Below are 22,370 nucleotides of genomic sequence, written 5' to 3'. Positions count from 1 at the left end.
TTGTTTGAAATAGTAGTACGAAGTTGTTTTAATTATATTTTGTTGTTCTCTCTCTCTTTCTCTCTCATTCGTTTTTTTTTTATTGGATTTTATTTGATAGTTTTTTTCAAAAGCTAAATTGTTGAATATCTCTCTACGATTTTTTCATTGTAATGATATATTTTCAATAGAAAATAAAATTTCATAAATTCGTATTGTCAATAAACATCAATAAGAGTAGTAATATAAATAGAAAAAAAAAAAAAAAAAACAAGAAATTATTTATTTGCGTTATTCACAAACGAGCATATTAAATTTGACAAGAAAAAATGTATGTAGATGACTGTGTTAATGCTCATATCTTTCATACATGTTACTTTCCATACATTACATGTGAGTATTATTAAATTTTTTATTTTTTTTATTTTTTATTTTTTTTAAAAAAGGGATTTTATCAAAACAAGGATCCCACTATGACGAAGAAAATTCTAGATTTTGTCGTAATAATTAATTAAAAAATTTTGTAAAATGTTTGACGAAATAACGTCGACGAATTATTTTAAATGCGATTCGAGAGGAAATTTAATTATTACTGGATTTATTGTCACGTTAAAATACATATGAATATTCGCGACCCGTAATCGTAATTTTATTTTATAAAAAATGTAAAAACGTCATAAAGTAAATTGAAAGAAAATCCTTCGTCGGACCGAAATCGCACCAATATGTAGCAGTTCCATTTATAAAAAACTGTTAATGAATAATTTTTATATCGTTGAAATGAATTTCTTTTAGTCTTATTGACATATTTCAAATGCATATGAGAAATCTTCGAAGCAATATTAATAATAGTTTTAGTGCTCCTTTTTTTTTCTTCTTCTTCTAATAAAACTTAAAAGCAATTTGGTAATAACATTTTTTTTTTTTTTTTTTTAGAATAACATGTATAAAAAAATATAAATTATTTTTTAAAATTATTTTTTGTTCTTCTACGAATTCTAACAAAAGTAATTTCCTGTTATGAATATTTAAATATCATTTTTATACGATTTCGACTAATTTTCGATAAGATTTCGTGCCAAATTTCAAATTTATGTGAATGTAATTGTATTGTTCACGTTTAAATTAAAAATGACATAAAATTGATTTAGAGAGAAAGAAAAAAGAAATTTTATCTTGTTAGGATTCTACAAAAGATTATTATTAAATAATTTTTATATTATACGAAATAATATTTTCCAGATTTATCGTCATATTTCCAATTTGTATGAATACATTTTTCATGTGTATAATTCCATTCATTTTCTCGTAAAATAAAAAAATGAAATCAAATATTTGTGTATAGAGACAGATCATTTTTTTTTTTTTTGATGCATATTATATATCTAAAAAAGAGAAATGAGATAAATAAATTTACTGGATAATTTTGAGATATCGTTGAAATGAATTTTTTTCCAAAATTTGTAAAATTCATTTGATTTATTTAGTCAAAAGTTATTGGTACATATTTGAAAAATAAGTGAAAATTAATAAAATAATATTTAATACATTTTGAAAGTTAATTATAGAAAAGAAATGAGTGTGTGACAAAGGGTAATACGTAAATTGATGATAATTCTAAAAATAATGCAGTTAATAAATGGGTATTTGTATTACAAAGTTGATTCAATCGTTTTTATACTATATATGTTAAATGTGGTGTGTGTGTGTGTGTGTTAATGTCAAATATGCAGCTATAAAAAGTAAAAGTCAATCAAACGATATGAAAAAAAATTAAGCAAAATTGACAAAGTAAAAATCATGATAACATTCAACATTATAAAACGATTTTAAATCATTAGAAAAATGTCGAATAGAAAATAGAAACAAAAAATTCTATACTTGAGTCTCAAAACATTTTACATTTACAAACAAAAAGAAAACTAAAGAAGATAAATGTAAAAGTTAATGAAATGAAGTTAAAAAATATTAATCAAAAATAATAAAGTAAAAATCATGATATCATTTAATATCACAAAACAATTTCAAATCATTTGAAAAAAGTCGAATAGAAAATATGAACGACAACTCGTTTCAGTTTTGTATCAAAATACAAAAGAAAGTTTATATACACGAGTATCAAAACATTTTACATTCACAAAAAAAATAAACAGAAACTAAATAAGATAAATGGAGAAATTGATCAAATAAGGGTGAACAAAATTAAACAAAACTGACAAAGTAAAAATCATGATATCAATAAGGAACTAAGGATCACAAAACAATTATAATTTGGAATCATTTGAAGAAAGTCGAATAGAAAATACGAACAAATACTCGTTTCACTTTGATATTATTTAAAATACGAACAAAAAATTCTATACTAGAGTCTCAAAACATTTTAAATTTACAAAAAAAAAGAAAACTAAAGAAGATAATTGTAAAGGTTGATCAAATGAAGTGAAAAAAATTCATCAAAATTGACAAAGTACAAATCATGATAACATTCAACATCACAAAATGATTTCAAATCATTTGAATAATGTCAAATAGAAAATACGAATAAAAATCATTATAATATACTTGAGTCTTAAAACATTTAACATTTACAAAAAAATAGAAAACTAAATAAGATAAATGTAAAGGTTGATCAAATGAAGTGAAAAAAATTCATCAAAATTGACAAAGTACAAATCATGATAACATTCAATATCACAAAATGATTTCAAATCATTTGAATAATGTCGAATAGAAAATACGAACAAAAATCATTATAATATACTTGAGTCTTAAAACATTTAACATTTACAAAAAAATAGAAAACTAAATAAGATAAATGTAAAGGTTGATCAAATGAGGTGAACAAAATTAAACAAAACTGACAAAGTACAAATCATGATAACATTCAACATCACAAAATGATTTCAAATCATTTGAATAATGTTGAATAGAAAATACGAACAAAAATCATTATAATATACTTGAGTCTTAAAACATTTAACATTTACAAAAAAATAGAAAACTAAATAAGATAAATGTAAAGGTTAATCAAATGAAGTGAAAAAAATTCATCAAAATTGACAAAGTACAAATTATGATAACATTCAATATCACAAAATGATTTCAAATCATTTGAATAATGTTGAATAGAAAATACGAACAAAAATCATTATAATATACTTGAGTCTTAAAACATTTAACATTTACAAAAAAATAGAAAACTAAATAAGATAAATGTAAAGGTTGATCAAATGAGGTGAACAAAATTAAACAAAACTGACAAAGTAAAAATCATGATATCAATAAGGAACTAAGGATCACAAAACAATTATAATTTGGAATCATTTGAAGAAAGTCGAATAGAAAATACGAACGAAAACTCATTTCACTTTTATATTATTTTAAATACGAAAGAAAGTTTATATACTCGAGTATCAAAACATTTTACATTCTCAACAAAAAAAAACTAAACTAAACAAGATAAATGTAAAAGGAAATTGTTTTGTTATGATTATTCTATAAAACAAAATGAGATATAAAAGAAAGATTATAATACTCGAATCTCAAAACATTTTACATTTACAAAAGGAAAACTAAAACTAAACAAGATAAATGTAAAAAGAAAATTGTTTTGTTATGATAACTCAATAAAAAAAAAAAAAGAGAGATAATAAATTCCTTTTTAATGTAGTTTAATAACCAAGTTGAATATACATATATACACATATACATACATACATAGATCGAATTAAATCGACTCTTATGTTAGTTTGAAAATTGCGAGTGAGTCGAGTGCGAGGTGAGGGCGTATCTCGAGGGCGCGGGATAGTTTCCTCGGTAGAGTTGTGAAGTGGAAAAAGTAAATTTAACGCGAGCCCAACCAAGTAGGAAGAGTAAAGGGTTTGCGTCGGCGCAATATGAGTTCCGCACGCTTTGGCGGTAAACCGTGAGAGAGTGGTTTGCCGTTTGGGTTGCGTCTAAGCGTCGTCAGTTGACGTAGAACCGTCCTCGACGTAGCAATATGCTTTTCGTTCTCGCGATTCCGGTTTTATCCATCGTGACATGGGCATCCGCGCTGATCGATCCGTTATCAGGTAAATCCGATAGTGCCGATTACATTGATACTTAATCCTTTCTCTCTATAACACACACACACACATATGTATACAAATTCAGTTAATTATAGCTTTTGCACAGGAATGGCACAATCTCAAATTTTCTACTCTACAATTTATTACAAATTAATTTTTTTTTTAACAAATTGTGAATCAAATATAAAGAATCTGTTTTTTTTTTATTTATTTATTACATCGTCAATTTTGAAATATAAAAATAATTGGGATTACTTTTTTTCGTATTATATTTGTATTTGTATTTTATATTCACTTAAATCTTTTATCTTGTAAAAGAAAGAAAACAAATTGTGACTTTATTTTGATTAATTTTCAAATATAATAATCGAGATCTTTTTTTACGTATTATAATCGTATATTATTTTTTATTTTTTAATATAAAACAACAACAAAAATAAGAGAGGAAAATAAGTAATCCGTGTTAAGGAAACATCAAAAATATAGTTAAATCCTTATAACGATCGTGTCCTATACCAGTTTCACGTCTAGGAGAATAAGAAGAAGAATAAGAAGAATGAAAAGAATAAGAAGAAGAAAGAGAAAAAGGATTATCGATCTCATGATGAAAATCACGAGACAATCGTGACAATCTCGATTATACTAGAGGGGTGGTCGTGCGAGTAAAGACATTGAAATGGAAAGCTGCATACTCTGCATTGTTCCACCTGCTACCTTTCCCTTCTCTTCCCTTCCTGTTTCCTTTTATTTTCTTTCTTTCCTTTCGATATTTTCTCTCTTTCTCTTTTCATTCTGTGTGTTACTCTTAGCAGGCGGCGGCGGGGGTGTCAGCAAGCCCTAAGACTTCTTGGCAAGTATAAATTATCACGGCGGAAGTTAGTCCAACGAACTCACCTTATCCATTCGTACGATAATAATTACTCTCTCTCTTTCTCTCTCTCTCTCTCTCTTTCTTTCTTGAACGACTTCCAACGCCGGAATAGGTTCTTTAGTCGTCGTCCAACTGGACACATTTCGTAGATCGTGCTACGAACGTGGACTTCGTTTATTTGCATCTTCCATCTTCTTACCACCCTCACCTTCACCACCACCACCACCACCACCACCACCACCAACAAGTCCTTTTTACCTTTTCTGATTTCTTTGACTAACAATAGACTTCTTCTTCAGTGTGTGAACTCTTTGTATTATTTATTTCTTTATTTTTTTCCCCCTCATCCATTGGAATATCTTTTTAAAGAATATTATTTTGTAATGTTGGAATAATTGTAATCAATTCCTCGATAATTTCATTCGTTTTCCAATTTTACGATTTTTCTTTTTTGTTTTGTTATTTTTACAAAGACTTTTATCCATAAATAAAATTGTTAAAATTTTTTCTTCTTTTTTTTTTTTCGATGTTCACTAAAAGTAACTTTATTGTTAACTCAGTTGTGTACACCTCTCTCTCTCTCTCTCTCTCTCTCTCTCTCTTTCTCTCTATCAATACATTTTAAAAAGTACGAAAATGCGAAAAACGGAAATGAGAAAACATAAATCGTTGCATTCGAAAAGGACATATACACGCGTACGTACCTGCGTTTAATACATATTGAAAAACGATCGTTGATTTTGTTATTTTTTTTTACTATTATTCTTCTTCTTTTTTTTTTCATTCCCCACTCCCTTTACTATTTCTCCAATTATTTCCTTTCGTTAACAAAAGAAAGAGATTCGATGATTAAAGTGAAATAACATAAAAATTGGTTATAGATTAAAAGTTTTATCCGGTGTTATAAAAAAATTTTTTGTTTGTTCTCATTCTCATTCTCTCTCTCTCTCTCTTTCTTTCTCACTTTTTCTCACTTTTTCTCTTTCTCTTTTTGATATATCGAATTTGTGTACAATAGCTTGGAGAAACTGTATACATCACGCTTCTTGACGATTTTTCGAATGACGTGAGAGAAAAAACACACTGAAAGAGTGTGTGTGTGTGTGTGAGAGAGTGAGAGAGAGAGAAAGAGAGAATGGCAATTTCGTTAATGGAGAGAGAAAGATAATTGCGTCGATGCACGCTCGACTTTGGTTCGAACGCATCAAATTCGGTGGCTAGGTGAACGAAAGGTTGAACCTTTGAACTCCTAGTGTCACCTGAAACTTTTAATTACTGTCGATGTGGTAGTAGGATGATTGACATTAAAGTACATTAGATTTGAAGTTGGTGTTAAAGGTCATTTATTCCAATCGAGAGAGAGAGAGAGAGAGAGAGAGAGAGAGAGAATTGGAGAAAGGTTCGCTTCCACGTAATGCCACCCCTCATAGTGTGTTATTCTTTCGTGAGCAAATACGGCCTCGTCATTTTTACAAACGATACCATTGGTTATTCAACTGTTTACTTATGTTAGATATTCATATGTATGTATGTATGTATGTATGTATCTGTGTGTATACAATGTACACGGAATACTTTTTAATGTATACATGACTCATCAGTTTTATCGTAAAAATACGAAATATACAGTGTGATAGTAGATCTTAAACGATTTCAAATTCATATATTCAACTAGGTACGTGATTGAAAGGTAGAAACTAATAATGATACCATTTTAGTTTTAGCAAATCAACCGTACGATAACAAAATTTGATTATCGTATTTTCCCTAAAGTTTGTTTCCCGCGGTTTGTTTTAATCGAGAAAACGATCCTCCTACTAATACTACTACTACTACTACTACTACTATTACTAATACTATCCTTCTTCGTCCATCGTCTTCCTTAATCACGCGCGAGATTAATTAGTCCTCTGACGTATATGATTGGTAAACAGTGTAATATTTGCCGGGGTGATTTCGCGTTTGATTGCACCTAATTCGCAAACAGCAAAGCACCGTTAGTCTACTCACCCTACGTCTATTTGTAGTCGTAAGCGTAACTACAGTGAGGAAGAGATGCTGAAGGAGGAGTTAGGATGTGGTGGAGGAGGAGGGTGGATGGCATCCTACGTTAAATCGACAATTTCACTGCGTTTCGTACCTCGAGAGAGAGAGGACCGTGAGAAGGTCGAAAATCGGAAGCACGTGTTAACGGACTCTTGGGAGTATTAAACTGTGTGCGTACAGGACCTACATACTTGTTCACATTGTACCTAATCATCGCGAGTTACATACTACATACATAATTGTAAGTGGGAATTGTACCAAACAGACAACACGAGATTGGTTAGATTTTATTTTAACATTATTCTCTATTGTGTGTGTGTGTGTGTGTGTGTGTTTGTGTATGTTTGTTGATGGTGTATACTATACACGCTGTTGCTTTTCAACACGATGCGGTTGAATCTTTAATATCCGATTCACGCATATGTGCTCACGTTGACCGGTTTGTACATGAATTATATTGAAACTAACCCCCAGAAGCTGTGTTCTTTCGAAAATGCATAGGCGATAAATATAAATGTTTAACTGGACTTTAAATTCGCATGGACGATTATATTTCTCTATATATTTTTGTTTGACTAACGAATTATTTATCGGTCATTATTAAACGTGTAAACAATTTAAATGTTCTTTGGTCAAATATAAGCTTACATACATTTATTTTTAATTTATTTTTATATTTATAAATAAATCGAGTTACATCTATAGATAATTAAATGAGTTTACATAAATAATGGTAATTATATATATATATATTTATATCTGATAATCAGTAAGTAGATAATTACAAATTTGTATATAATATGAGATAAGAAATACGAAATATATATTTGTTCCGGTTGTATTAAAATAACGTTTTATCGATAACATAGATACACGAACGATTTACTGTTGCGTGAGATAATCGAAGAAAGAGTAAAATAAAAAGAAAAAGAAAAAGAAAACAAAAAAGATGAAAAAGAAGAAGAGAAGAAGAAGAAGAAGAAGAAGACGACGAAGTGGAATGATAACGTTGTTACGTTAGAATTTTCCGTTAACGAAGCAAGAGGTAGTTTTATAAAAGGAAGGTACGAAAAATTCAGTTGAGAGAGAAAAAGAGAGAAAGAACACTCAAAGCCATCGTTAACGTTCTCGAAAGAATCAGCAGGTCAGTAAACGATACCAAAACGCTTTGTGATATTGTGTAATATCGTGTATCATAAGAAATAATTAAGAATAATCTCTTCTAATGAATCAAACGCACAGTGACGAAAAGCATGGGTGTGCGTTCAAACTGTTGGACTGGTTCGGATTTGAGAATAATGCATTGAGATAGAGGTGGAGTTTTTGGAAAATAGGAGGGTTGAAAGGGTGGCTGGAAGGGAGAGTATTGGACATAAATGCATCGACTTTTTGTTGTTGTTTTTTACGAGCGATCGATCTCGTCGAACGTAGAAAATGTTTCTCTACAACGATCATTCGGACGGGCATAAATATTTATTCGACGTCGTTACGCGTATGTACGTTAATCTGCGGATCGACAAGCTTAAAGAAATGCCTTCCGTTATTCCATAGTGTGAATTCGTGGCTTTACCTACTTCGTTATATTTTATTTTTTTTGTATTTTTTTGATGTAGGATTCACGATATTCGATGGAAAAAGCAACTTCGAATGAAGAGAATGTATGTTGATATAAACAAGAACATAAGAGAGAGAAAAGTCTTGGTTGGTTGCAACTAACATTTCAAACATTTCAACCTTTTATTCCATTTTACATATTATTACATTTTCTTATTTACATAACCATAGACTAACGCGTGAAATATATTTTCCCTTTTTTATTTTTGTTAAAAAGGAAGAGTATATATATATATATATATATATATTTACTAGACGAATGCAAACTTCTCATTGAGAATTCTACTTGAACGCGATCGACCGTTAAGCACGCGCATTTTCACGCGCGAAGAGTTGGATTGTTTAACTGTGCTTTCATGCTTTGTGCTCGAGAGTTTGCGGATGTCTCTCTTTTCCTTTCTCTCTTTCTCTCTCTTTCTCTTTCTCTTTCTCTCATTCAGAGAAGACACACCGGCATATAAGCGATAGGATCTTTAAGTACGAAACGTACCCTACTACGAGTCGCGCATCGCATGTTCGCACGGTTGAACCTGTAAATTAACAGGCTGCTTTGACTTCGCTTTAGAGAAACTCAAGTAACAATCTTTTAACTTCTATCACGAGCTTTCCTACATTTCTAGACGTGAATGCATAGTTTTCATACCTTATTGCACCCGTTTTATATATATATATATATTCACATCTTATTCCTTTTATCACCTTTCCCTAATTCTTATAACTGTATAATTTGATTTCTCATTCTATTTTGTTGTTGTTTGTTTTTCTTTTTGCAAATAAAACTTATGTTACTTTCATTTTTATTGGATTTCTTAGATTGCAGAGTATATTTTTGAAAATAATAAATAATTGGAAATTTAAATGTTGAAATGTGTGACTCATTGCGTTGAGATTGTAGTAAACTGTAGTTAAAAAAGTTTTTTTTAAATTGACAGCTTAAATTATGACTATAAATATAATAATAATGATAATGTGATAGGATAATTGTAATAATAATTTTATTTATCTTAATAATTTATTTTTTCTTACGTTGCTGATATTTTAAGTGTACACATACTTTTTGGATTTGTTCTTGTAGTTTTTTTTATTAATATAATTAATAAAAATAATTATAATTAAATACAATATCAATTATATTTTTATTTATATAGTATTTTATTAATATTATTATATTCCAAATATATGTAATAATCAGTTCGAGAAATTAGATGTTAAAATATGTTCTTCATTTTGTTGAGATTGTAGTAAACTGTAGTTGAAAGGTTTTTTACTAAAATATAGCTTATTTTGTTTTATTGTATTTTTTAGAACGACAAGTATCTAATTAATCATTTATTTTTGAAAATAATAAATAATTGGGAAAGTAAATATTGAAATGTGTGATTCATTTCGTTGAGATTGTAATAAATCTTAGTTGAAACGATTTATAAAAATTGACAGCTTAAATAATGGTAATTAAATATAATAATAATGATAATGATATGATAATTGTAATAATAATTATATTTATCTAAATAATTTATTTCTTATTTTATAAATAATTTCTTTTAAGTATACGCATGCTTTCTAATTCCTTTTTATTAATATTCGTGTCTATAATATTGTAAATAATAATTTGAAATTATTTACATTTACAATAATGATTATTTATTATTAATAATAATAATGTATGGATACTCTTGACGCAATATAGGTTAGTTTTCAAATATAATAATCAGCTCGAGAAATGAAATGTTAAAATGTGTTTTTTATTTCGTTGAGATCGTAAGGAATAGTTAAAGATATTTTTAAAAGATGAAAGAAGATTTTAAAGTAGCGTAATTAGGTCAGAAAGTCGGAATGTATCTGTCTTATTTTTAAAAAAAAGGTTAACTAAGGAAATGATAGGAGTATAGAAAAAAAAATCTTGTAGGAAATGAGAAAGCATAGCGGAAATAATAATAATAAAAAAAAAGGAAAAAAAAACAAAGAAAAAAGTTCTACGATAAGAAACGGTTGTTTAAGTTTTTACAACACAATTACAACAATAATGATTAATAATAACGATAACAATGGTAATAATAATATGCGTATAGGATAATGATGATGATGATGATGATGATAATATGATAATAATAGTTGGAAAAAACGAAACGACTATAACCTGGAATAAAACATAAAATACTGATTAACATATTTATTAGTTTTATTTTTTTATTTTTCATTAATTATAAAATCGTAGATGAAAATTTTAATATCGATTTGATAAGAAAAGAAAAAAAAGAAAATCAAACAAAGAAGAAAACATGAAAGATTAGAATCATAATTTGTTTCGGATGATTTCTCTCGTAAAAATTAAAAGAAAAAAAAAAGAAAATAGTTAGGAAAGTTTAGAGGAAAATAATGTTGTGTCTTTCTGGTTATCGGTATCGGTTTTCTGGATCACTGTTACTAGCCGTGTTATTTCTATTCTGTAATAGTTTCGTAGGAAGGTTTATACGCTCGAGATATCCTTCCTTTCTCTCATCCCAGCAGTTTCTATCCCATGCGCATCTCTTTCCCTATCGTCGTATCTTAACTTTCCCCACAAACCAACCCACCGGCACCCGCACAAATTTCCTAGTTAATTAGCAACGATGAATCGCGTTACCTTTTGCAAAAGATCTACCTCTTGAAAATGGAAGAGTACTTATCGTGGGATGCGCTTATTACCTCTTATAATCCTTTTTCTTTTTTTTTTTTTTTCGTTTTTGTTTTGCTTTGAATCGTCAATGCACTTTTTTATCGGATAGTGTGCAATGAAGAGTTCTGTCTTCATCTTCACGAAAGAAAAACACGAATAAGATTCTATGCACAGTTTTTCTTGTATTTTTTATTTTTTTTATTTTGTGGGTTTCTTTTTATTCTCTCTCTCTCTCTTTCTCTTTCTCTTTCTTTCTATTCTTATTTATTAATCGTTTACCAGCTTATGGGGTCTGCATACTTTTTATTCCTTTTCGTAGAACTATATTTCTCTACTTCGGTATTCATTTCTAGATCGCATTACATTCTTTATCTATGCCATTGATATGTATGTGTTATTCTGCTTTTTATTTATTGAAAGAATATTTTGTAGATTTGTTATTCGTAGATCGATATTATAGTCTTTGCAAAAGATTATGTAAAAGATGCGTACTATCAAAAAATTCATATTCATGTATAATACATTATCATTTTGTTGAAATATTTTTAGGTCAAATGTGTTTTACATTTTGTAGTTTCAATACTTTGATATGTATCAAATGCAAACTTATGAGTATTGCTATCAACAAACATGGTGGTCATCAAAAAGATATTCGCTTGACAAAAAAAAAAAAAATACGCATTATTTATTTCCGTTCTGAATATTTTCATAGTGAGTTTATAAAAAGTATGTTGATATTTTAATATTATATATGAAGATGTACGTTTATTGGATCGTAACGAGCATAAGTTTGAATTTCTTTATTTAGAAGTTTCCAAATAAAAAAGGAAAAAGAAAATCAAATAAAAAACAGAGGAAGGTAAAAAAATATTTTATTTTTTCAAAAAGAATAAAAAGAGCAAACCACAAAATATTTTTTCCCCATATATGATTTGAATGTCCGAAAGAAGAAAAAACCACGAATAAAAAAAAAATAAAAAAAAAAACATGAAAAAGAAAATAAATAAAAAATAATCCTCTAATTGGTTATAACAAATAAATAATATTATTTGTAGAAGAGGAGGGTGTGAGGGTGTTAGGGTGAATTTAATGATCAAAAGAAACTAGTCGGATGTAACAATATGAATTATCTAATGGAATTTTCACGATTATATTTCAACGTCTCAAGGTTTTAACCAACACACCCATACTCCTAATCTATCTGAAGTATAAAATTGTATAAAAAGAAGAGATTCAAAAATTAGAACAAAAATCTTGAGGCTTTTCCATCCTATGAGAAAACGCGAGCAAGTGGGCGGATTGGGGTCTCGTGCTTTCTCTCTTTCTCATCCTTACCCTTTCTATTTTTCCTCCACCTCCTTCACGCGACGTAATCAATCACTTCATTTCGTAGCTTCCCCCGATGAAAAATCACCGAGACTGCGATAAATCACGGGTGCAAAGTTATGAAATATCCACACGCGCGCATGGCCGGCCGCTGACCGAGACGATGCGTGACCACGATATCGTCTTACCCTCTTTTCATCTTCTTCTTTTTCTATCTTTCTATCTTTTTTCTTTTTTTTTATTCTCTCTTTCTTATTCTCATTTTCTCTCTCAAGCTTTTTCATGTGGATTCATCTTCGATTCTAGTTGGAAATATAAAAAAGATGAAGGAGAAAAGTATCCAAAAGAAATGAATCCTCTCGATAGCTTCTATGATGAAATTTCGATTATGTCAGTTGTATATGTGTGTGTGTGTTTGTGTGTCTTGGAAGTGTGTTCAAGTGAGTGTGTATTATGTGTAAGTGAAATCAAAATTAGACCTACTTCCTATAAGAATTGCTTTTTTTCTTTTCATATTCCTTTTATTCCTACTGTTTTTTATTTATCAATATAATCGTATTAAAGTAAAAACTCTAAATGTGAAATTAACAAAAAAAACAAGTTAAATAACATTTAATTAACAATAATTTTTATGATTTTTTGTTATTTTTCATTATTTATTATTTTTTATGTTTTTTACTTATATAATTGTATTCCTCTTTTATTATTTATAATTGTAATAGTGTGTAGCTACTTATGCAACTGCAAGTGAGTTTGTATGATATGCAAGTGAAATCAAAATTAGACATACCAAACTATTTCCTATAAGAACCTTTTTTTTCTTTTAATATTCTTTTTATTCCTACTGTTTTTTATTATTTATAAATATATGATAGTATTATAGTAAGAACTCTAAATAAAATTAAAATCAAATTAGGCTTAAAATGAAAATAATTCTTGAAACATTTGTTTTGTTATTTTTCTGATATTTTTCAAGTCAAATAAAATAAGAATGAATTATGTTTAATAATTTAATTTATATGATCCTCTTATTCTTTATCATTTATTTTTTCATTTTTTCATTCATATAATTATATTCTTTTTCCATTATTTATCATTGTAAACAATGTGTAGCTGCTTAGGCAAATGCAAGTGAGTTTGTATGATATGCAAGTGAAATCAAAATTAAACCCATCAAACTACTTTTTACAAGAATATTTTTTTCTACCGTTTTTTAAATATTATTTATCAATATGATCGTATTATAGTAAGTACTCTAAATAAAATTAAAATCAAATTAGGCTTAAAATGAAAATGCTTCTTGGAACATTTGTTTTTTTGTTCTGATATTTTTCAAGTCAATTAAAATAAGAATGTATTATGTTTAATAATTTAATTTAGATGATCCTCTTATTCTTTATCATTTATTTTTTCATTTTTTCATTCATATAATTGTATTCTTTTTCCATTATTTATCATTGTAAACAATGTGTAGCTGCTTATGCAAGTGCAAGTGAGTTTGTATGATATGCAAGTGAAATCAAAATTAGACCTACCGAACTACTTCTTATAAGAATTGCTTTTTTTCTTTTCATATTCTCTTTCTTCCTACTCTTTTTTATTATTAACACTTTGACTTTCATGTTGATCACATATGACTGGCCACGGTTTCTCCTGAGATGCCACGGTGGTCATTGGTGACCGGAGAATATGAACCTTTAACAATTGTAGAAAACTAAATGAGAATTGAAAGTTAGTGTATTTGAATAAAGATACTTTGAAATAAAAGGTGTCCTATTGTACAATTACAATTTTTTATTAACATTAATTTATTATTATTTTGCCATTATATTCTTTGAATAATAAAAATAATGCTGAGGCGTCCTGAGTTAAATATATGATTTTAGCATTGCAGTCAAAGGGTTAATCAACATAATCGTATTATAGTTATTACTCTGAATTAAATTAATATCAAATTAGACTTAATAAAATCAAATCACTTCTTAGAACATTTGTTTTTTTATTCTCTACTTTCTTATTTCTTTTTCTAATAATTTTCAACACAAATGAAATGAGAATGAATAACGTTTAATAATTAAATTTATATGATTTTTAGAGTGATTCTTTAACATTTATTATTTTTTATATTTTTTACTTTCATAATTGTGTTCTTCTTCCATTATTTATCATTGTAAACGCTTATCCGTCCAGTCTTTAACGTAGAATTTACCCTAGGATGTATCAAACGCTTTAGTAAAATGAATGAGATGTAAACAAGTTCTCTGGTGTTTTAGAACCACGGATATTACATTCTAGCATGCTTTGGCTTCATCCTTTGTAGGTAGAAAGGATAAATCGCCTTGAAAGACTAGCAACCGATTTATCGTTTCTTCTTCTCTTAGAAAAGTCTAAGCTACTCATCGTTTTTATTGCTTGAATATAACACCAACCCTTTTGTCTCTTCTTTTTTATTTTTACAACCATTTTATTTTAATAATATACTTTACTACTTATTTTCTTCCTTTAATTTTTATTCCAGATAGAGAATATTATTCTTTATTTTTTTGACACATCTATAAGAATCTCAGCGATAGATTTCTTCTTACACCTTTTTTTTATTTTACTTTTCCCATTTGTAAACGCTTACGTTTGAAATCCCTACGCTTCTTCTTCTTCTTCTTCTTCTTCTTCTTCTTCTTCCTCTTCTTCTACTTCATTTTTATTTTTTTTTCATATCTTTTGTATGATTTTCTTATGGAACCGATGCAAAAAGAAATATTTAGAAAAGAAACCTACGTACGTACGTACTTGCTTACTTACATATATATGTATACACACATATATATATGTATGTATTAGAAGTACGTAGTATTACATCGGCGTATATTTACATTGTCCTTACTCACGGAAATCGTTCGTTTCCTTGTGGTAATACCCAGGTAAAACGACCAACCAGAACGTCTCGTTAGCACGGTAAGAAAAAAGAAAAGAAAAGAAGGGGTAAAAGAGAGAGATGTAGTGAATAGCGTCTTCTTGTTAGTAAAACAAAGAGGGAAGCATTTAAAAGGGAAGAGGAGTATCAAAGGGAAAGGGAAAGCGTGAAATTTCCATTCGACTCCGTTTCCTTTCTACTCTTTCCCATTCTTATCTCTCCGACCGGCCGTTCCGTTCCATTCTGTTCCGTTCTGTTCCGTTCTGTTCCCTTCGCTCGATCCACAGGATTTCTTGGTGCCTTTTAATTGGATTACGCTATTTAACGATTCTGTGCTAGGGACAGTATCGAAAAGGGAGGGTGTGAGAATGCCTGCAAACTTTCTTTCCAAGATATCTTATAGAAGAATAAGAATAAGAAGAAGAAAAAGAAAAAGAAAGTTTTTACGAAGAATTCGTTTCTTTACAAATAGCAGGGTATGTTCTGTACAGGAAAGGTGTACCGGCTGAAACAATATTTTTTCTATCGGAACAAACCCTGACAACGTCCAAACGATATTTGCACGCCTTGTGGTATTTAATCAACCCCATTATGCCAAAGGATGTAGTCGTACGATTCGTTTCCCTTAAGAATATCCTATCTAACCTATTCTTCAGTAGAGGGGAAGGTTCTTTTCATTGCTATCTTCTAATTGAAACATACTGAGCTTTTTTTTCTTTCTGAGCTTTCGCATTTTACCCATTTCTTTTTCCTTTTAGTCCATAATCGAGTTGAAACGAACTAAATGAGAGAATAGGAGAGAAAGAGAGAGAGAGAGAGAGAGAGAGACAAACAGACAGAGAAGGTTTCTGGTAATAGGGGTGGGGGGGTACGATACCGAGGGCCCAATTAACAGCTTTTCTGGGGCAAGTGTTTAAACTTAAGTAAAGGCTGGTAGCTAGGTGAAATACGAAATTCTCGCAGTCTGATTAACTTCACCGCGAAATCAATGAGTAGCAGCAGTTAGAAAGGAGAAATGGAAACGTAGAAGAGAGGAAACAGGACCGAAGGCTATAAGGGACGGAGAGGACTATATAACTACCCCATTATCAACCTCATTAAAGGTACCACCTAACCCCTCCGAATATCACCAACCCCTGTCCTAGACTCCGGCTAAACTCTCGACTACCCAACTCCTCTCACCTCCCCTTTTTCCCCTTCCATCAACTTTCCGTTCCTGATTTCAGTTATACGTGCCCGCGCGCGCGCCCTCTCGCACGATTCAAACCCTCAACTCGCCAACTATTTTATAGTCGGTTATTTCACCCCAATTAATTAGTATGTACTATCCCCCTCTCTTTCACTCTCTCTCTCTCTCTCTCTCTCTCTCTCTCTCTCTCTGTTCATTCTTCTGTTTATTAACTTTCTTTCTCTATTCTTTATATTATTGTCACTTTATGCTTTGTCAAACAATGTTCTCGATTATTTCGTTAAATTAATTTTGACTCTTGCTACTTCCTAACAAGCTTTATTCATATTACGTAAATTGTATTTTGTTTTATATATCTTCTTTATATATAAAAATTTAGTGTCACATTGTTGGTTTGCAATGAAGTTCGAAATTACTGAGCCGATCTTAATGAAATTGTTTTCATTTTGTGTGATTTTTTTAAAATTAGGATGTAGGATAGTTTTTATCGCGATTATTTGGATTTGTTAACTAACTAATTTAAAGATTTATTATTTAGAGGTTATCTAGGTCTCTGGGTTGTTTAAGTATTCAATAGATGGAGTCGTATTTCAATTTAATTATTTCGATTTACATACAACATAACCTTAAATACCTTTTCTATTTTTTTTCGTGTTTTATTATTTTATGTATTCCATTGTAATTGTGGTATTATTTTGTGTGTTGTTAACTTAGTATATAGGATAGTTTATATCGCGATTATTTTTATTTTTTGTTGCTAATTTAAGAGTGAAATTGTTTAAAGGTTATCTAAGTTTTTAGATACTGTAATTTTTCCATAGATGGTGATGTATTGCAATTAAATTATTTCGCGCTTTTTTCAGATTTAGATATGACATAACTAACCTTACTTGTTTTATTTTTTTCGTGTATTATTATTTTATGTATTTCATTCTAATTGTGGTATTATTTTGTATGTTGTTAACTTAGTATATAGGATAGTTTATATCGCGATTATTTTTATTTTTTGTTGCTAATTTAAGGATGTAATTATTAAAAGGTTATCTAGGTTTTTAGGTACTGTAATTTTTCAATAGATGGTGCTGTATTAGAACTCAATTATTTCGCGCTTTTTTCAGATTTAGATATGACATAACTAACCTTACTTGTTTTATTTTTTTCGTGTATTATTATTTTATGTATTTCATTCTAAATGTGGTATTATTTTGTATGTTGTTATTTATATATTATAAATTAAATATATTAAAAATTTATGTTATTTTATGCTTAATAAATTCCTAGAAATTATTAATGAATATTAATTTGTCTGCATTAAATACTTTAGAGTTATATTAAACCAATGTTCAATAGATGGTGCTGTATTATAATTCAATTATTTCACATTTTTTCAGAGTTACATATGACATAACCTAATCTTGCTTTTTATACTTGTTCGTGTACTATTATTTTATGTATTCCATTGTAATTGTGGTTGTTATAATTTTACTAAATAATTTAGAATTATATTAAATCAACATTTTACAAGAAAGCTACAGCAAAGCGTGACCTCGTGCATCCTAGTTTATTTTTAGTTTTTCAACAAAAATGTCATCAAAAATTGTCACGCACGAGATACTGCGATTTTAATGAAATAAAATGTTTAAAACGTTTAAATCTTACTCGTTGACGAAAAAAAAAAGAAAAAAAGAAATTAATTTGTCATCGTTCGTTATCGTCAAAGTCAAAACTTTACTTTAATATTTTATTAAGACGAATATCTGTCGTTCTTAATATACCGTCTGGCAAATGAAACGAAAGGATTGAAGAGACGATATTCGATCTGTCAGAAAAGAGTGGAGATGGCGGCGGCGGGGGAGGGGGGGAGATCTCATTCGCGTTTTCCCGTTCACTACTCGGCACACTACGGTCCTTCTCCTCTCTTTCTCTGTACGTGCCCATTTTCATATATTCTTGTGGAACGTACGTGACTCGGATGTCCGTGCGACGATCCGTGCTCGTTGTAAATAATGGAACGGTTTTGCTGTCGCTTCAACCATACTATTCTTCCGCCTCGTTTAATCCCCCTTCTGTCCACTCTCGTAAAACGACGCTAACCACGAGAAAAAAAGAAGAAAGGGCTTCGTTGAATCAACAATGTTACTTATTAGTAACAACACCAGTTTTATTCAAACACCAACACGTATTTCTTTTTATTGATTCCTTATTCTAGAATTTATTTTTATTTTATTATATAAACTCTACCTATGTTTGTTTGTTTTATTAAAGACGTTTATTCTTAAATTGGCCTAAATCCATTTGTTTCAATCCAGATATTTAAGGGTTTAGTGTTGGATTCAATTGTAAAATATAAATAACATGTGTGACACAGTAAAATAATGTTTTAGGGTTTTTAAAGATATTTTAATGTAATATAAGGTATTTTAATGTTTTTTAAGGTAATTTATCATCTCAATTAGCATAATTAATATTACTTAAAAAATAACATGTTTTTGATTGCTATGATTGGACTTAGGTCAATTGGTGTTTGGGGGATTCAATTTTAAAATATAAATAACATGTGTGACACAGTTGAATAATGTTTTTGGGTTTTTAAGGTAATTTACCATCTCAATTAGCATAATTAATATTACTTCAAGAATAATATGTTTTTGATTGCTATGATTGGACTTAGGTCAATTGGTGTTGGATTCAATTTTAAAATATAGGTAACAGGTGTGATATAGTAAAATAATGTTTTTGGGTTTTTAAGGTATTAAATTTATCATCCCAATTAGCATAATTAATATTACTCAAAAAATAATATTTTTTTGATTCCTATGATTGGACTTAGGTCAATTGGAGTTGGATTCAATTTTAAAATATAGGTAACATGTGTGACACAGTAAAATAATGTTTTTGGGTTTTTAAGGTATTAAATTTATCATCCCAATTAGCATAATTACTATTAATTAAAAAATAATATTTTTTTGATTGCTATGATTGGACTTAGGTCAATTGGAGTTGGATTCAATTTTAAAATATAGGTAACATGTGTGACACAGTAAAATAATGTTTTTGGGTTTTTAAGGTATTAAATTTATCATCCCAATTAGCATAATTACTATTAATTAAAAAATAATATTTTTTTAATTGCTATGATTGGATTTAGGTCAATTTAAAAATAAACTATTTCATTTCTTTATAAACCAGCAAATTTTCATGTTACCAAATCTTACAATTAATGAATTTAATAATATATTAGTAACAAGTGTCTTCATAATGAAAAGATTATGTAAAAATGTAATTATTATGAACTTAGGCTACTTTCACAATAAACGGCTCATGTATACATATATGTATGCTCGAGTGTGTGTACTTATATTCAGATAAGATTAAGAGAACACAGTAAACAATAAATTATTGATTAATCGAATTTCCATCACTGTTATTTCCATTAATAGGAGATATAATTTAATTATCTTTTTTAAATTCGTTATCTTCTTATTATCTAAGAAAAGAAATGTGAAGAGTTTCACTCGATTTTATCCAATCTTCTTTACTCTCTTTTTTTTTTCTATTTCCTTGTCTATTAGTTTCTCGAATGGTTTTATAAAAAAAAGAAAGAAAAAAATGATCCTAGCAAATAATCGTAGCACCTTCGTCTGCCTCGTTTTCGTCGAGTTCGTTCAACACGCTCCATTTAATCCTTCACGATCTTTAACCCACAGTAGACACATTTCTACGTTTATACAGAAAGAGAAGGGAATAATAATAATCCCTTGTGACTAAGGACGAGAGTCGTTTAGAAATCGCGATATACGAGGGGGAAATTCTGAAATCGTTGAAGAAGAAAAAGAAGAAGTAGAAGAAGAAGAAGAAAAAGAAAGTGAAAATCTTTCATCTTACGTACGTACCTCTCCCAAGGATATCGTACTACGAGTTTATATGCACGCTAAGGAATCGTCCTAGTATTTTATTTTACCTTACGCGTTCTTCACTTACCTACGTACGTCAAGTATACTTTACAGTTATCTGAAGCATCTTCTTATTCTTCTTCTTTTTTTTATCTTCTTCATTTTTTATTTCTTTCTCTTGTTTTTTATTTTTTTTTTTTCATCTTTCTCATCCTATTTATTTTCATCGTCCCCCTTTTCTCCTTTTTATTATCTTTTATTTTATATTATTTCATTTTATTTTATTTTACTTTTGTCTAGGATTTTATATGCCTATATCTAACCAAGATATATATATTTTTTTTTTACATCCACGTCTTTCTCGTAAACTCTGTAGCAGTTAAAAGAGTCATTTCGTGTGACCGACGCGTGTACTTTGAAGGAAGAGATTGAGGTTTTAGTGAAAAAAAACAGAATAAAGAGAGTAAACTGGAAGGAAAAAAGAAAAACAAATAGAAATACACATGAAGTAAAATAAAAAAAAGAAAAAGAAAGAATGAGAGAAATAACGAAAGGAAGGAAGGAAGGAAGAAAAGAATAAAAAAGGAAAAGAGGTAAATTTATCCGCATGCGTTGCGTGCGAACCTGTACACGTTTCCGTTTCCACTTTCTTATGTAAAGCATTCCCGTCGTAAGTTACTCTCGTTGAGAATTCCGTAAATACTTGGCAGGTAGTAGTAGTAGTAGTAGTAGTAGTAGTAGTAATAGTAAAAAGATTGGTGATGGCTAAGGTGTAAAAGTGGTGGGGATAGGTTGAAAACTGAAGGATGTAAACTGGGTGCCAGGCAGCTGGGGGTGGCTTGAAGAAGGAAAAATAAAATAAGAGGGTGGGTGGGTTAGGGTGTGAGTAGGGTGGAAATACTAGGACGATTTGAACGAAGCAACACGCTTGACTAGTATTAGCTACGACGATCCTTCGTGGCGTTTTAATATCCTGGCTTAATATCCGCGTCGGGACGCTTTGTTCTTTATTCTCAACCGATCGTGAGTTTGCTAGCATTCAAGCTTTACGATCGTACCAAGTTCTGACCAGCTGACCGTAGCTACTTCTTCTGACATACACACAGACACACACACACACAAGTACACAAATACACATATACGTGGTTGCATCAAAACTCTATTTTCTACTGTCACGGATAATTCCTTTTTTTCCCTCGAGTCATTCACTTCGATTTGAATTTCTTTCTTCCTCTTTTTTTTCTCTACCTTTTTTTTTCTTTTTCTCTAGAGAGAAAGAGTGAGGAATAGGATAGAAATCTAAAGATTACGAAATGAAGAAGTTCCATCTAATTTTCGTTCGTTTTAATACGAATACTTGGTATATTAATCATTAACGATGTGTACGAGAGCTTTTGAAAATTCAAGCAGATCAAGCTATGTTTGGTTTAAGATTCCTTTGAGAATATATCATATAGTTATTATACTTATTCAAATGAAAATATGTTGAAGTTTCCTATCTCTCTCTCTCTCTCTCTCTCTCTCTCTCTCTCTCTTATCTATCTCTCTTTCTCTTTCTAGTTACTTGCATAGGGTTTGGATGAAAATAGATATTTTCCCAAAATTTTCTTTATGTTTATTAAGTATTTTCTCTTTGCAAGTAGACGTGTAATATGATAACTTCTTCTTAGAGGAACAGAAACACACAGAGAGAGATAGAAGAAGAAAAAGAGAGAGAGGGTATGAGAGAGAGAGAGAGAGAGAGAGAGAGAGAGAGAGAAATGTATTCCTAAGAGGATAGGAAACAAGAATGTCGAGTTCATGTGGTGTTCC

General features: G+C 29.4%; 1 protein-coding gene across 2 annotated transcripts in view; it reads left to right on the top strand.

Moving 5' to 3' along the window:
* Positions 1-3,853: 3,853 nt before the first annotated feature.
* The window catches only part of LOC107064453 (protein amalgam), a 97,105-nt gene continuing 78,588 nt past the window's right edge, over positions 3,854-22,370 (top strand). Inside the window, exon 1 of one of the 2 annotated variants that reach the window (XM_089174146.1) lies at positions 3,854-4,052. In XM_089174146.1, the coding sequence (XP_089030272.1) occupies positions 3,980-4,052 (73 nt within the window). In that variant the 5' untranslated portion in view covers positions 3,854-3,979. The remainder of the gene's footprint in view (positions 4,053-22,370) is intronic. The other variant, XM_089174145.1, reaches the window with a different exon arrangement.

The sequence above is a fragment of the Polistes dominula genome, unplaced genomic scaffold (genome assembly GCF_049000335.1).
Source record: "Polistes dominula isolate Pdom_NZ unplaced genomic scaffold, Pdom_raw_medaka contig_482, whole genome shotgun sequence".
In the NCBI taxonomy this organism is placed as follows: domain Eukaryota; kingdom Metazoa; phylum Arthropoda; class Insecta; order Hymenoptera; family Vespidae; genus Polistes; species Polistes dominula.
This window is presented reverse-complemented; position numbering and strand designations above follow the sequence as displayed.